Here is a 14,274-nt window from a genome sequence, read left to right on the forward strand (position 1 = left end):
GGGGGGGGGGGACAAAGACAGATCCAGAAAGTCTGTGTTTGGTCCAGAAAGCTGCCTCTCTGATGTCATCTGGCATTGCAGTGGCGGATTTCTGGATCAGGCGCAGTCTTTCTTATGTATGTGGTGGTCTGGATCTGTCTTTGTTTGCTTCCCTCTGCAGCCCTCCTCCGATCCCAGGGGTTTGTTTGGCCTCCGACTTTGTTCTGAGCTGCAGATTTGTTGCTCACGCTAAGGTGTTGATTTTTTATTTAACCCCCTCATGATGGCGATGTTCAAAGTATGTCGCTGTTACACGTACACAGTGTGACACTTAGTGATAGTGAAATTGTATGCCAGATGACCAGTATGAGCTTTTAGAGAAAAAAACTAAAAATAAAATGTTAGCTTTCAGTTTTAGGCTAAGAAGTACAGAAAATGTTCTGAAATCCTAGGGATGTGATGTGTTTTCAAATAAAGGACAAATACACAAATTTATTTGAATGTATTTTTTTTATTATAATAATCAAAACTAGGGAAAATGTGTTTTCCTCATTGTTTTTATATTTTATTCATCCTAAGTGAGCCATTAGGCACACATATGTGATATAAATATATAGCCCTATCTGTCCTCTAAAAAACAATATATAATATGTGTGGGTGCACTTAGTAAGAAAGTATATTACTGCTGTGGAAGAATCGCACAGCAATTATGTAAAAAGTGCTTCAGTCATTAACGAACAGAAACTCAGTCATGAAGGGGTTAATCTCCGATTTTTCTTTATGACCTATTCCTTAAACTTTCCCTTAAACGGGCAGAAATTTGCACAGTGGGTGCCGCTGTCTGCGCCCTTTCGGCCGGCAACTTTTGACCAGCTGATCGAAGGAGCCTGTCGGAAAATCTCCATCTCAATCTGCAACAGCTACTGAGCTGATAAAAAGGAACAGCGGGGATTTCCGTTCAGCACGAGGGTTGAGCCAACAAAAAAGAGCAGTGTATGGTTTTGACTATATAAAGATTCTGTAGATATTATATAAAGAAATATATTCAGTCAGTTTGGTAATTTCCTAAAATGTATCACTGATTTATCTGTCTGACCCAAAATTCTGATTTCATTCATCTCCTCTCTCTTAGGTTCCCTTGCAACTGCAAATCATTGCAGTGAAGGACAATATCATTAGACTTAAAATTAAAGAGATTTCACCTCTAAAGCCTAGATATGAAGTGCCTGATGTTTTGGTGAAGGAGCCAGCTACTGAAAGGTCAGTATTAGCCTTCCATGCCAGGCCCTGCTGTAATACTAGCCCAGTGCGCTTTGCTTTTGTGTTTTCGCTTTTACTGATAGCAAAATCGGGACGGTAATAGAAACGGACCTAGACACTACAACATTACAGGAGGACCTGTATAAAATAGGGGAGTGGGCAAATATATGGCAGATGAGGTTTAATGTCGATAAATGCAAAGTAATGCACTTTGGGATTAAAAATAAGCAAATGGGCTATACAATTATGGGTATGCCACTGGGGAAGTCAGAAATAGATTTGGGGGTCATTGTAGACCACAGACTAAATAGTAGCTTGCAGTGCCAGGCTGCTGTAAGCAAAGCTAGTAGAGTCCTGTATTAAGAAGGGGACATAGTGCGGAGACAAGTCTATAATTGTTCCACTTTACACAGCACTGGTTCGGCCTCATCTGGAGTATGCGTTCCAGTTTTGGTCATCAGTCCATAGAAAGGATGTCCTTGAGCTGGAGGGAGTCCAGAGGAGGGCAACCAAACTAATTGGGGGAATGGAGGACCAGAGCTATGAGACAAGGCTACTAAATTTAAACATGTTCACATTGGAAGTGAGGAGATTAAGGGGGATATGATTTTCATGTACAAGATGTTCAATGGTGATAGCAACATTAGCCACAAACTCTTTACGATTAACTCCATAATAAAGACTAGAGGCCACCACCTAGAATTGGTGGAAAAAAAATTCCAGCACAATGGGCGAAGGGGGTTCTTCACAGTAAGATCGGTTAGGGTCTGGAACTCGCTGCCACAGACAGTGATTTCAGCTAAGAGTGTGGAATCATTCAAGAAGCTTTTGGACGATTTCCTGAGAGACCGTAATATACAGGGGTACAGGTACTCTTAAGAATGAGATGATACATGGACCTATACATAAGCACACAACGAATAGGCTGTTCACTTTGCAAGGGAACTTGAAAGTTGAAGTTTCCCCTTTAGTTTAGTTCTCCTGCTGACTTCCATCACCCAATCATGTGCAAGCAAAATACTGTTTTTTATTTTCTTTGCACACAACTGGGTAGTCTTTCCAAAGTGAAATTTCACCACATCCACCAAGCTAAGGGGAAAATTCCCTTGCAGAGTGCAAGCTCCCTTGCAAAGCCTATTTGCCTTTGGTAAATCAACCCCTATGTATCCTTTTCTCCTCTTCATAGAAGAAAAGACTGGTCCCTATTTGCAGGATAGCAAGCTCATTATTGCTTCCTAGTATATCAGAACACTCCAATTATCAAATGCAGTGCTCAAAATCATGAGCATTTCTTGGTAGTTTTGTGCAATTTATGAGCTTTCTCGGAGCACATTTGTTGGGGATAAATTAACTGAAGGGGTAGATTACTTTGAAAGTGAATATTCACTTAGCTTAGGGAACGAAGTGAAGCTAAGAGAAGATTCACTTTACAAAGAATGCACGATCACATGTATGGAAAATAAAAAAACTGATTTTTGCTTGCACATGATTGGGTGATTGAAGTCAGCACACCTTTATTTCATTCAGTAAGCTAAGTGAAAATGAACTTGGCTTAGTGAATGAGGTGAAGCTGTGCTGACATCCATCATCCAATCATGTGTGAGCGAATTCCTATTTTGTTTTGTTTTTCCTTGCACATTTTTGGGGTATTCTTTACAAAATGAATTTTTACCTACCTTCAAATTCACTTTGCAAAGTAAATTTAGTAAATCAGCCCCATTATGTTTTCTTTTCAGGTAGGTGGTTTATCTGAAGTACCTTGAACTGTATTACTGATCTGTAGGTTGATAAACTGGTACAACATGTTCTCTAGGGCTAATTAATTGATGTGATGTTAATACCTAGCAAAACAAGAAATTTGTAGTCACCGAATGTAATTTTTCTTTCAGGTTCAATATCTTGCTGCAGGAGACAGGGACTGTGGTTCTCGAGCACCCAAGTGGAACAAGCAAAGTCCATATCACTTCCCAGCCTTTTTCTATTATGGTGACTCAGGAAGACAAGGCACTTATTGGAATAAACTCTCAAGGCTTTTTGTATTTTGAACATCTGCGACTACCACCAGAAAAAAGGTACAAAATCAGTGGAAGGGAAGATTTCAGTGTATATATACACTGAGTGGCCAGATTATTATGACCACCCCATCAGTACTTTGTTGGGCCACGAGATGACTCCACGAGATGACTTCGTTGGGCCGAGAGATGTTGAAAGGTGATGCGAGGAATCTGACACTGCACTGTTGCCTTTCTGTTGTCTTGTACCAGTCTTGCCACTCTCCGTTCTGCCCTAACATTGACTAGTCGCTGACGGCCACAATTCGCACGTTCAGACCCAGATTTTCGGCTGACAGTCCAGTCTTTAAACACTTTAACAACAGCTGCTCTTGAACATTTAACGAATTCTGCTGTTTTGCTGATACTCGCTCCATGGCTCCGAGCGCCAACAATCATCCCACGTTCAAAAGCTGTTAAATCGCGTTGTGTACCCATATCTTCAGAAAAAAATCACTTCTACTGTCGTGGTAAACAACCTGCTTCCCTATTTATAATGGTCTGGCCCTCTAGCAACTTCAGCACGAAATTATAGCTAATTTGCCTACAAACGTCAGGTGGTTATAATAATCTGGCACTGATTATACTGAATATATATATACACATGATGCATGTATATTGCAATGTTATTAGCTGTATATGCGATGTTGATAAGGTAATTTTGTATAATAGAACTTTGTATGTATAACAGGACTTTGTATAGAGGGTTTGTAGGTGAGGCTAAATCCTGCAATACAGTTAGCAGCATTAGTTTAGACAGTTGATTTACCCCATTTTTTGGGCAAGCACTGTATATGACCTCATTGATTGCATAAGGTCCAACTTTTGAGATACGGGTGTTCATTGCGTGGAGTGAAGTTAAACAATAAGGGTATATTCAACACAGGAGAACACTGCTGGAAGAATCACATTTGTAAAAAAATAGTGATAAACCATTTTTTTGGTAGATTTCTTTTGCTTTCCCTGATATTTTGACAATGCCAGGTGTACTCCCTTTCCCTGTAGACCTAACCTAAGCTGGTCCCGACTGGAAAGGAAAATTGATCCACCCGGCCATAAACAAAGTAGCATGATGCTTGTGGTGACATCATTGACCTTATTCGGCCAAATGGCCACATCATTTGGCCAAAGCCAATGACATCACAGCATCCTGACCCTTTGCTTACAAGCAACTGATTGGGCAGAAGCAACTTCCTTTCAAATTCGGAGGAGCTCAGGTTTGGACTGGGTTCAGTTGGAACTTGAGCTCATCCCTAATTATGAGCAGCACTTCAACTTTTACTTTTTTTTTTCTATAACACCCATTTATAAAATAAATACAATTCATTGTCTTTTCTGCATACAGGGACTTTCTGTACAAGAACTCATTTTGTTGCATTAAACTCATGACCTTTATTGTCTCTATGTTTGTTTATTCTAGAGAACGAGCAGGAACAGACACAGGCATGCAGCAGGATAAATCAAAGGTAGATTTTGTGATATTTCATATAATACATTTTAGGAAAAACTATTTTTTGTGTGTGTCTACCATTTGATCTTTTGCCTTTTAGGTTATGTCAGACAGTAATGATGCTGTTGTCATGGCTGCAAAGGGCACAGTCACAACCATGCACCATTGTCATATTGATAAGGAGTCTGTACCATTGCCGTGATAGGGGAATCAGTCCCATTACCATGGTAATGGTGGGATTATGGAAAAACAAAAACAGGGCAGGCCGCATAATACAGTCTAATATGCAGACCAAAAAGTTACTTCAGACCTTTTTGTAGAAAAGTATAAATTCATTTATTAAATCATATATAGTTTATGCATGAACATCATTATTGCACCAAATCCCAACACCAGATTTTTAAAAAATTTGACAACGTTGTCCAATCATGCATTACCATTCACACACTCCTGAATGGGTCATCTAAAAACTATTGCTCTGGATATTTTCAATATACCCAGGGGTTAACTTTCATAACTATTGGACTCGCTGCTGCCCCGTGAGTTGTTTAGTGTAGATCCACCTGTGTTTGCATGGGCTATTTTTTGATCTTAAACCGATCAGTTATAGATATTATGCAGCGGGTATCTTAGATTGATCTGTAGGTTGTATATGACAAGATCTTAGAAAGTCCCTGGTATGAACACCTGAATGCGTTTTTTCTCTTAAATGTCGGTATGTCGATCATCCAGTGAGGAAAACATGAGTGAATCCTGAACACAGAAAGTCCGTTGATCCTGATTATTTTGATTGAGACATCAACTTACAACTCTAAAAGGATTGACCAGTTTCGATCTACATGAGGTCGGGGTGATATAATCGTCAGGGTGTTCAATCAAACATGGTTTAGAGTATATAACTCATGCTTAAGAATCTCCAATGTGTTCACTTACATTTTCGGGGAGACCGGGAATGATTGAAAGAAAGTCAGCACACTTTTGGAATTCAAGTCCACTATTTGAAGTGACAATAGATTCACTTTCTATGTACACAACACTTTGTTGTCTTTACATATAGAAGCATGTGGTAATGAATTAATTCATCCCTTATTGGGTACTAACCGGTTTTCCCCATCTGTGCTGAATATCCGACATCAAGTAGGTTGTCAAATTGTTGTATTATCGCTCCAGATTCATAACGGTGTCATCTCAATGTGCTCCCTGGTAGTCCAAGATGGCCCAGACAGGTACAAAACGTCGACGCGTTTGGCCCCTCCTCCTGGGGCTTCGTCAGGACATGATCATAGGGTGAGGGTGTTACCTTTTTAAAGGGTATTTTAAACCCCTCTTTTTATTAACCCCTTCCGAGCAATATATCGGAATTATAGATCTGGTAAATGAAATACAAATTTTTTTCTCATTCTCCATACATTCCTTTATAACATTTTAAAAAACAGAAACCAATACAATTCAGACAATAGTTTGTTGCTACTGTCATCAGGGAATAAACCCTGTATCATAGATATAATTCAGATTGTAATTAATTGCTACTAATATCAGAGAACAAGCTTTATGTTACAAATACATGGCAGAGTGTGGCTTGTTATCACTGTCATCAGGGATTCGACTCTATGTTTCAATATTTTGGGATTACATAGTCATGTATCAATGTGGGGTATAAATTGGTTCAGTGTGACATATTAGGTTTTTGACAGACCTGTAAATTAAATTCCATATTTAGACCTTTTGGGGATAAAGTGTCCAGTTTATACATCCACATTTTTTCTTTTTGTTTGAGGATTTTATCGAAAATCCCCTCTTCTTGCTGATAGGTTCAGTACATAAATCCCTTTTATTTTGAGACCTTCTGGGTTTCCATTGTAATGCAAAAAAAATGTTGAGCGATGGGACTATCAATTTGTTCCATTTTCTTACTATAGTTTTTGATATCCCTCAGGTGTTCACCCATTCTCACCCGTAGTTGACGTTTAGTCTTGCCGACATAATATTTGCCACAAGGGCATCCTAATTGATAAATTACCTTGCTAGTTGTGCAGTTGATAAATTGTTTTATATTGTAACTTCTCCCACCGTCACTAGTGTGGAATACCTTACTTCTTTCCACATATGGACAAATTTGGCACCTCCCACATGGGTACATGCCCACAGTTTTAGTTCTCCCTTCACCCAGGCATGTCTCCCTTGTGCTGGATTGGTACTCGAAGGAGACTAGATGGTCTCGCAAATTGCGAGCTTTGCGGGCCACCAACTGTGGGCATAGACCTACTATTTCTCCCAAAACTGGATTTAAGTGTAGTATGTGCCAATGTTTTCTCAGTATTTTTCTCAATTCCTTCCATTGTGAACCATACTGGGTTATCATCCGAACAGGGCCCTCAAAGTTCTTTTTTTCTTTTATTTTTCCATCCTCTCCGAGGATCTGTGTTCTTGATTTTTTATTTACTTTTGCTCTACTATTCCTCAAGGTTCTATGGGAATAACCTCTGTCTCTAAATCTTTTGTACATTTCGTTGGACTCTTTTTTTAAGATCAGATGTCAATGAGCAATTACGTTTAACCCGTAGGAATTGGCCTGTGGGTATGCATTGTATTAGTGATTTTGGGTGATGGCTTGTAGCATGTAGGATGGTGTTTGCCGCCGTTGCCTTTCTGAAAGGACTGGTAATCAATTCCTCATTTTTAATTCTTAATCGTAAGTCCAAAAAGGGAATCTCATATTGACTCATCATATATGTTAAACGTATAATTTTATTATTTATATTTAACTCCTGGATGAAGATTTCCAAGCTTTCCTGTGAGCCCTCCCATATCATAATGACATCATCTATGTACCTAAGCCAGAGTCTCGTATGGCTTAGGTACAAATGATTGACATATACATCCTCCGTTTCCCATAGACCTAAGTGAAGACAGGCATAGGCTGGTGCCCAAGGGGCTACCATTGAGGTCCCCTTAATTTGTCTATAGTATTGGCCATTAAATTGAAAATAGTTGTTTTTTAAGGGCGAACTCCAAGAGCTCCCCCAGAAATTCATTCTGGGGTGCTGCTAGTGGGCAATGTTGTGTGAGGAAGTAATGTACGGCCCTCAATCCACATTGGTGGGGAATAGAGGTATACAAAGACTCTACATCTATCCCCACCAAGAAGCATCCCTTCCCAATCTTCATCCTATTTAGCTTACGAAGCACAACCCCCCTGTCCTTAACATAGGAGGGCAATTCGAAAACCAAATCTTTAAGTAAGGTGTCTAGATATTTTCCCAGGTTCTCTAATGGGCCACCTACCGCTGACACTATAGGTCTGCCTGGGGGATTTGATTTATTTTTGTGTATCTTTGGTATGATGTAAAAGGTGGGAATGTTGTACTCTTTGGTTTTTAAGAATTTAAACTCCTTGGTGGAACGAAGACCCACCTCTTTGGCCAAATCCAATTTAAAATTAAATTGTAGTATTAACTCCTGAAAAGGAGAGCTTTTTAATTTCTCATAAGTTTGTCTATCTGAGAGTAAACGCTTAACCTCTCTAACATACATATCCTCTGGTAATAGAACAACATTCCAACCTTTATCACTCATTTTGATAATTAAGTCCGTTTTCTCCTGTAGGGCCCTGATTTGGAAAGGTTGTTCTCTCCTTTCCTTGACCAATTAGTTAATTTGAGGTCCCTTTTGTACTAGGTCCTTAAAGAGGCTCAGGTGTCGGTTATTGGTGAGGGTTGGCATAGTTTGTGATTTATTACATAAATGGGTCCTTCTTATCTCAATAGGGGGTTCCTGTTGTTCATTTTCCTCCTCTAAATTTTCTTCCAACAATGCATTCAGATCGTCAAGGGCTTGTTTATCCACATCCGTTGTTGTGGCATCTACTTGTTCTGCCAATAATTCCTCTTTGTTAGTATATAAGTATCTCAGGTACACCTTTCGCAGATATAAGTTCAAGTCCTTGAAGATTGTGAACTCATCCATCCCCTCCACAGGGGAAAAAGATAAGCCTTTTTTAAGGAGGTTAATATGATCTATACCTAGAGGGAAGTCTGTTAAATTAATAACTTAATTTCCTTCCCTCTCCTCCCACTCCCCCTGTGGAGGGTCTGGACTCAATTCCGTCTTCCTCTCAGTCTGGTGGTTACCCCATCCTTTCTGTGATTTCCTACCTCTCTTTCTATACCTTTGTCCCTGCCCGTATGTTTTTCCCTGACAATCTTTTTGTCTTCCTGGGTATTCTTTCCTTCTGGGGAATCTCTTTGTTTTTTGTTCTAATGGTGGGATTAACTTAATCGCCACTGAATTGGCGGGATCAACCACTTAACACTGGTGATGGAAAGGTCAGCACTGTGGATATGGAGTGATTGGCACCATTGCTATTGTAGTAAAGTGATTGGTCCTGTGTCCATATTTACAGAAGAATCAGTCACATTGCCATATCATTGAAGGTTTGGTGACAGCACAATTGCCATGATGACAGTTGTATTGGCCACAGCACCATTGTTCCTGAGGGATCGGCCCTATCGCCATAGTATTGGAGAGATCTGCCCTGTTGCCATAGCAAAGAAGGATTGGCCCTATTGCAAGTGCTAAAAATGGATTCACTCTGTTGCCATGGTGATGGAAGGTTTGTGCATGGTACAGTTGTCTTGGCAACAGATTAGTCATTGTAACAGACTAATTAACCTAGTTGACCTGTTATAGCAACTGAGGTGGCAAATGAATGAGCCCTATATGACGTGAATGGCCATGTTGGCATTTGGATGAAAGGATCAATCCATACTGCCATTTGTTGGAAGTGACAGTCATGTTGCCATGGTCACAGTGGGATGACAGCCGAGGGACTGGCCCTGTTGTCATAGTGACAAAAGGATCAGTTTTGGTATGGTAACTAGTAGTTGATGTGATGGCAGAGTAATCAACCTCACTTCTGTTGCAGTTGTGAGATCTGCTCAGTTGTCATTGTGATGGACTAGCCCCATAGGAAGGGCGACAGAGGGATTAGCCATGTAGACATGCTGATGAATAGATTGCTCACTGTGGTACTGCCATGGAAACAAAGAGATCAATCTCATTGCCATGGCAATACAATGGTGTGATTGGACACATTGCCATGGTAGAGTTAAACCACATTGTGAATGGCAACAGAGGGATCAGCCATGTTACTATTGTTACTGAAGTATCACCTACATTGCTGGGATAGTAGAGGGATCAGCAGTGAAGAAAATTAGCCCTATCAACATGATTACTGAAGGATTAGCCCCAATTACAAGGGTGATTAAGGGTTGATCATGCCAGTTAGACAATTATCCATGGCAATATAGACATGGGGCTAACAGACCTTTTGTCATGGTAATGAAGTGATTGGTCATGGAACCATTGCCATTTTCATTAAGGGATCATTGCCATAGGGACAGAGAGATTTGCATAATTATCACAGAGATAGAGAAATCCCTGTTTAGATTTATTACAGAACCAAAATGGTTAATTTGGAAACAAACAATCATACAAAAATAAATTGTAGAGAGTTTTTAGAAAGAGGGAATGTAACAAGATTTAGGTGGTCTTTCGTTACTATAAGACCAAGATTTTGGATGGGAAGGTACTTGGAGGGAAACAGTACAAATTAGAGGGAAGCCTACTTACTAAAGTGTGGCAAAAAATAGTTTGACCTGTGAATTGTATTGTGGGAGTAATGCAGAGGAGAAGCTTAATACATAATGTGAACCTATGCTTTGCCTGTAAAGCTTCACTCACAGCTGCGTATACTTACCATTCTACAGAAGCAAAGAAGCTCTGCATAAACTATACATTGTGACCTGGAGCTTACATAGGGCTAAGGATTTTGTCTCTGTCCCCATGAAACAGCACTGGGTTGCCAAGCAGTCAGTCACTAAGCACCTGCCAGGACACAAATATGGGAGCTGTCATGGCCACTTTGTTTTATAAGTTGCAAGCTCCAGAGCCATCATCCGAATCCCCCCCAACACTTATTTTGCTACTGGCCTGGAGCACATCTGACTTACACATAATAGCTCCAAGTTAGTAACTCTATTGTAGTATTGTTATAGGAGGGATTTAATTGGGTTTAGTTAAAAAGCCTCCTTTGCTCTGGCCTAAAATATTATGCTTTTGTTTTTAGCAGGATGCGTTTGGACTCTGGAAAGAAAAGTTTGGAGATTTTGAAGACATTAAAGCCAATGGTAAGTCAGAGGCACTCATTTTTTTTTCATTAATGTGGTTTGTGGTACAGTTTATCTTATTTGATATCTGCTCAGGTCCCTCTTCTGTGGGGCTGGATTTTACCTTGTACGGGTTTGAAAATGTTTACGGACTGCCAGAACATGCTGATGTCCACAGCCTCAAAGATACAGGGTAAGCAGGAAAACAATCAGGATGTTTAAGAGATTCAGCAGACCTAAATAACCTCTGGCAGCAAACCCATAGAGACATGTAGCTCTCTGACACAAATCAATTTACAAAATCATAATCCACACACTGCAGTTGTTATTTATTGCAATTCTTAGTAATATTTAAGTATTTGCATGGCCAAAATAAAACTATATTCTGTGTATCTCTCCAATACATGCATATTTTCCCATGGTTCATCTCTATATAAACACTGCAAGTACAGAAAAATTGTTGAATCTTCCAGAAATCTAGTGACTGTCTGAACTGAAATCCCAAGAAGTGTTATTAGCCCTGCTCAGGTTACCACTGTGAACTTCAGAACATCTCCCTTTATCTTTTGAAAGGGGAAAATAGTTCTGTAGTCCTAACATACTTCCTGTCATAGGGTGACAGTGATGCTCCTCCATAGTTGCAGTGGAATGAGTGAGAATTGTCACCCTAGGACAGAAAGTTTGTTACTGGTGGGATCATCAGGAGAAAATTCTGAAAAATGTAAACTAATGCAGCCATCACATCTAAGGACTGGTAAGCTGCATTATATAACATTTCTGTTCTAGGGCTTAGATACTTTAAGATGGAAAAAGTTGATGGCAGGGAGTGTTAGGCAGTCTAGACAAAATGTATCCCTTGGTTGGTGTGAGGGCCATGTTCTCTCTCTACTACAATAGTAATTGAAAAAATGAATCAAGGGGTATTCAGTAAAGACATCAGAATGCTGCCTTCAAGTACAGAACATATATTGGAGTGTCACAATTTATTTTTGATCATCAGATTGTTCCTTTTAAAGTTGTTGCTCTGCATGTTGTTAAATAGCAACTCACTTGGCAAAGCCAAGAATAACTTTTGAGTTTTTATTTGATGTGAATACAGGAACATCGCCGTATAGAACAGTGGCAGGTAGTAAAGCATATTGCTGATTGCATTGTCTGCTATCTGACATTAAAGGGGGCTTACATTTTACATAGACTTTACTGTGATTACAACATATATTTCCATTTCTTCTTTGGAGATACCTGTTGGTGAAATCCAGCATCGCAGCACAAATACACCGATAAAGCACTTCCTTAGATCAGCCATTGTAACTGAATTTTGGTAGTTTGCCAAGGACTGTATGAAATAGTGGGGTGAGGATCCCGCTGCTTTTTGCAAAGGCTCAAAGAGTGCAAAAAACCCCCGACCACGTTAGGCTGGGTTCACACCTGGGAGTACAGAATATGCGCGTTTGCCGCCAGTAAAAGAAACGCGCGTCAAATGCGCGTTTCCGAGGGCTTTTCGGCTGTATCCTAATGGATACGCACGGCAAATACGCCCCAAAGAAGCTCCTGTACTTTGGGCGTAGGGCGTTTTTCAGCGCGTTTCTACACGCTGTAAAACGCCCAGGTGGGACCCATGCCCATAGGCAATTATTGGTTTTCACAAGTTGAGCGTTTTACAGCGCGTAGGAACGCGCTGTAAAACGCCCAGGTGTGAACAAGGCCTTAGTGCATGCAGGGATCCTAGACAAAAAAGGGATGACAGTTTTGCTCTGACAAACTTAGGTTGGTGCATATAAATCTATTTTTACTTGCATTGCACAGTTCAAAATGACTTCTGCTTTCTTTCTCACTGTAGAGAAAATGAGGCATACCGGCTCTACAATTTGGATGTGTTTGGATACAGTGTCTATGATAAAATGGGCACATATGGATCTGTACCTTTACTGCTGGCACACAAACCATCATACACCTGTGGCATCTTCTGGCTTAATGCCTCAGAGACATTAGTAGAAATCCATTCCAAAGCTGCCTTACAGGTAAGTGTCATGGATTGGGACTCACGGGTATGAACTGGAGTCCGGTATATGGACCCTTTCCACTACACTGGCAGGGACCCTCAGAGAAAAAGGTCCAAGCAGTGTAGGCTGACGACTCCCAGAGGTGGAGTACAAGCAGAGGAACTGAATGAGGCAGTGGAAGTCAGCTAAAGCTGGAAGTTTAAATACGAGGCAGGGTGCTGCAATGCTGAGTAGGTGGCATGGGGTCCCCCAGGATGTGGAATCTAAGAGCCAGCCGGTATTCGCCAGAGCTCCTGATGGTGGAGATGGGCTTGGCTGCGTGCTGACCCCAGGTCACAATCCCTAGGTCCACCCAACTCACCTAACAGGTACAGGGTACAAATTAAAGGTTAGGGACAGGCTGAAGACTTCCAGGGACCAAGCGAAGTACAGCGTAGACTGTAGACAGGGATTTCCAAGGACAAAAGGGAAGCACAGGGCAGCCAGTAGACAGGGATTTCCAATGACCACAGGGCAGCCTGTAGACAGGGATTTCCAAGGACAAAAGGAAAGCACAGGGCAGCCAGTAGACAGGGATTTCCAATGACAAAAGGGAAGCACAGGGCAGCCAGTAGACAGGGATTTCCAATGACAACAGGGAAGCACAGGGCAGCCAGTAGACAGGGATTTCCAAGGACAAAAGGGAAGCACAGGGCAGCCTGTAGACAGGGATTTCCAAGGACAAAAGGGAAGCACAGGGCAGCCAGTAGACAGGGATTTCCAAGGACAAGCCAAAGGTACACGGGAAAACTTCCAGGAATTCAGGGTAAATCACAAATGGGGGACAGAGCAACTAGCTTAGGAAAGCATTGCTTGGGCAGCGTGCCGTTCGCTGCCCTGGGTTTAAATAGAGACAGGAAAAGGGAGGATCCACAGGATTGGCCACATGCGGACTGCACTGATTGGCCACAAGCGGACTGCACTGATTGGCCGAGAAGCTGCATAAGAAACAGCAGGAGAGGCCGGCCGACGCATAAAGCTTGCAGACAGGTGCAAGTGTGAGTCAGGTTCAGAGCACATGCCTGGAGGACTACAAGCACCAGCTCTGCATGCCTGCAGAACCAGGGGTAAGAGGTCTGTATATACTTGTAGAACTACAAGTAACAGTAAGACTATGACCTTTATTACATGAAATCATCTTTTGTATTGTTTATTGGCTTCAGTGTATCGGTGTGCAATTTCTCTCTTTAAATTATATTTCCTGATGGGTGTTATGTATTCTATATGACTTCCAACAAATTTTATTTTATAGAGTTCTAACAATTCAGGTCAGAGACTTGCTTTTCATTCTTTAGGCATGCCACCTGTTTGTCCCCCCCCCCACG

At 41.0% G+C, this 14,274-nt stretch overlaps 1 protein-coding gene across 1 annotated transcript in view; it reads left to right on the forward strand.

The window, feature by feature from the left end:
- The window catches only part of GANC (glucosidase alpha, neutral C), a 47,482-nt gene that overhangs the window by 7,194 nt on the left and 26,014 nt on the right, over positions 1–14,274 (forward strand). Inside the window, exons 2-4 of the mRNA XM_018567925.1 lie at positions 10,871–10,928; positions 11,004–11,100; positions 12,748–12,955. Coding sequence (XP_018423427.1) covers positions 10,871–10,928; positions 11,004–11,100; positions 12,748–12,955 — 363 coding nt within the window. The remainder of the gene's footprint in view (positions 1–10,870; positions 10,929–11,003; positions 11,101–12,747; positions 12,956–14,274) is intronic.

This window comes from Nanorana parkeri, unplaced genomic scaffold (assembly GCF_000935625.1).
Source record: "Nanorana parkeri isolate BGI_ZX_2015 unplaced genomic scaffold, ASM93562v1 scaffold1116, whole genome shotgun sequence".
NCBI classification, from domain to species: Eukaryota; Metazoa; Chordata; class Amphibia; order Anura; family Dicroglossidae; genus Nanorana; species Nanorana parkeri.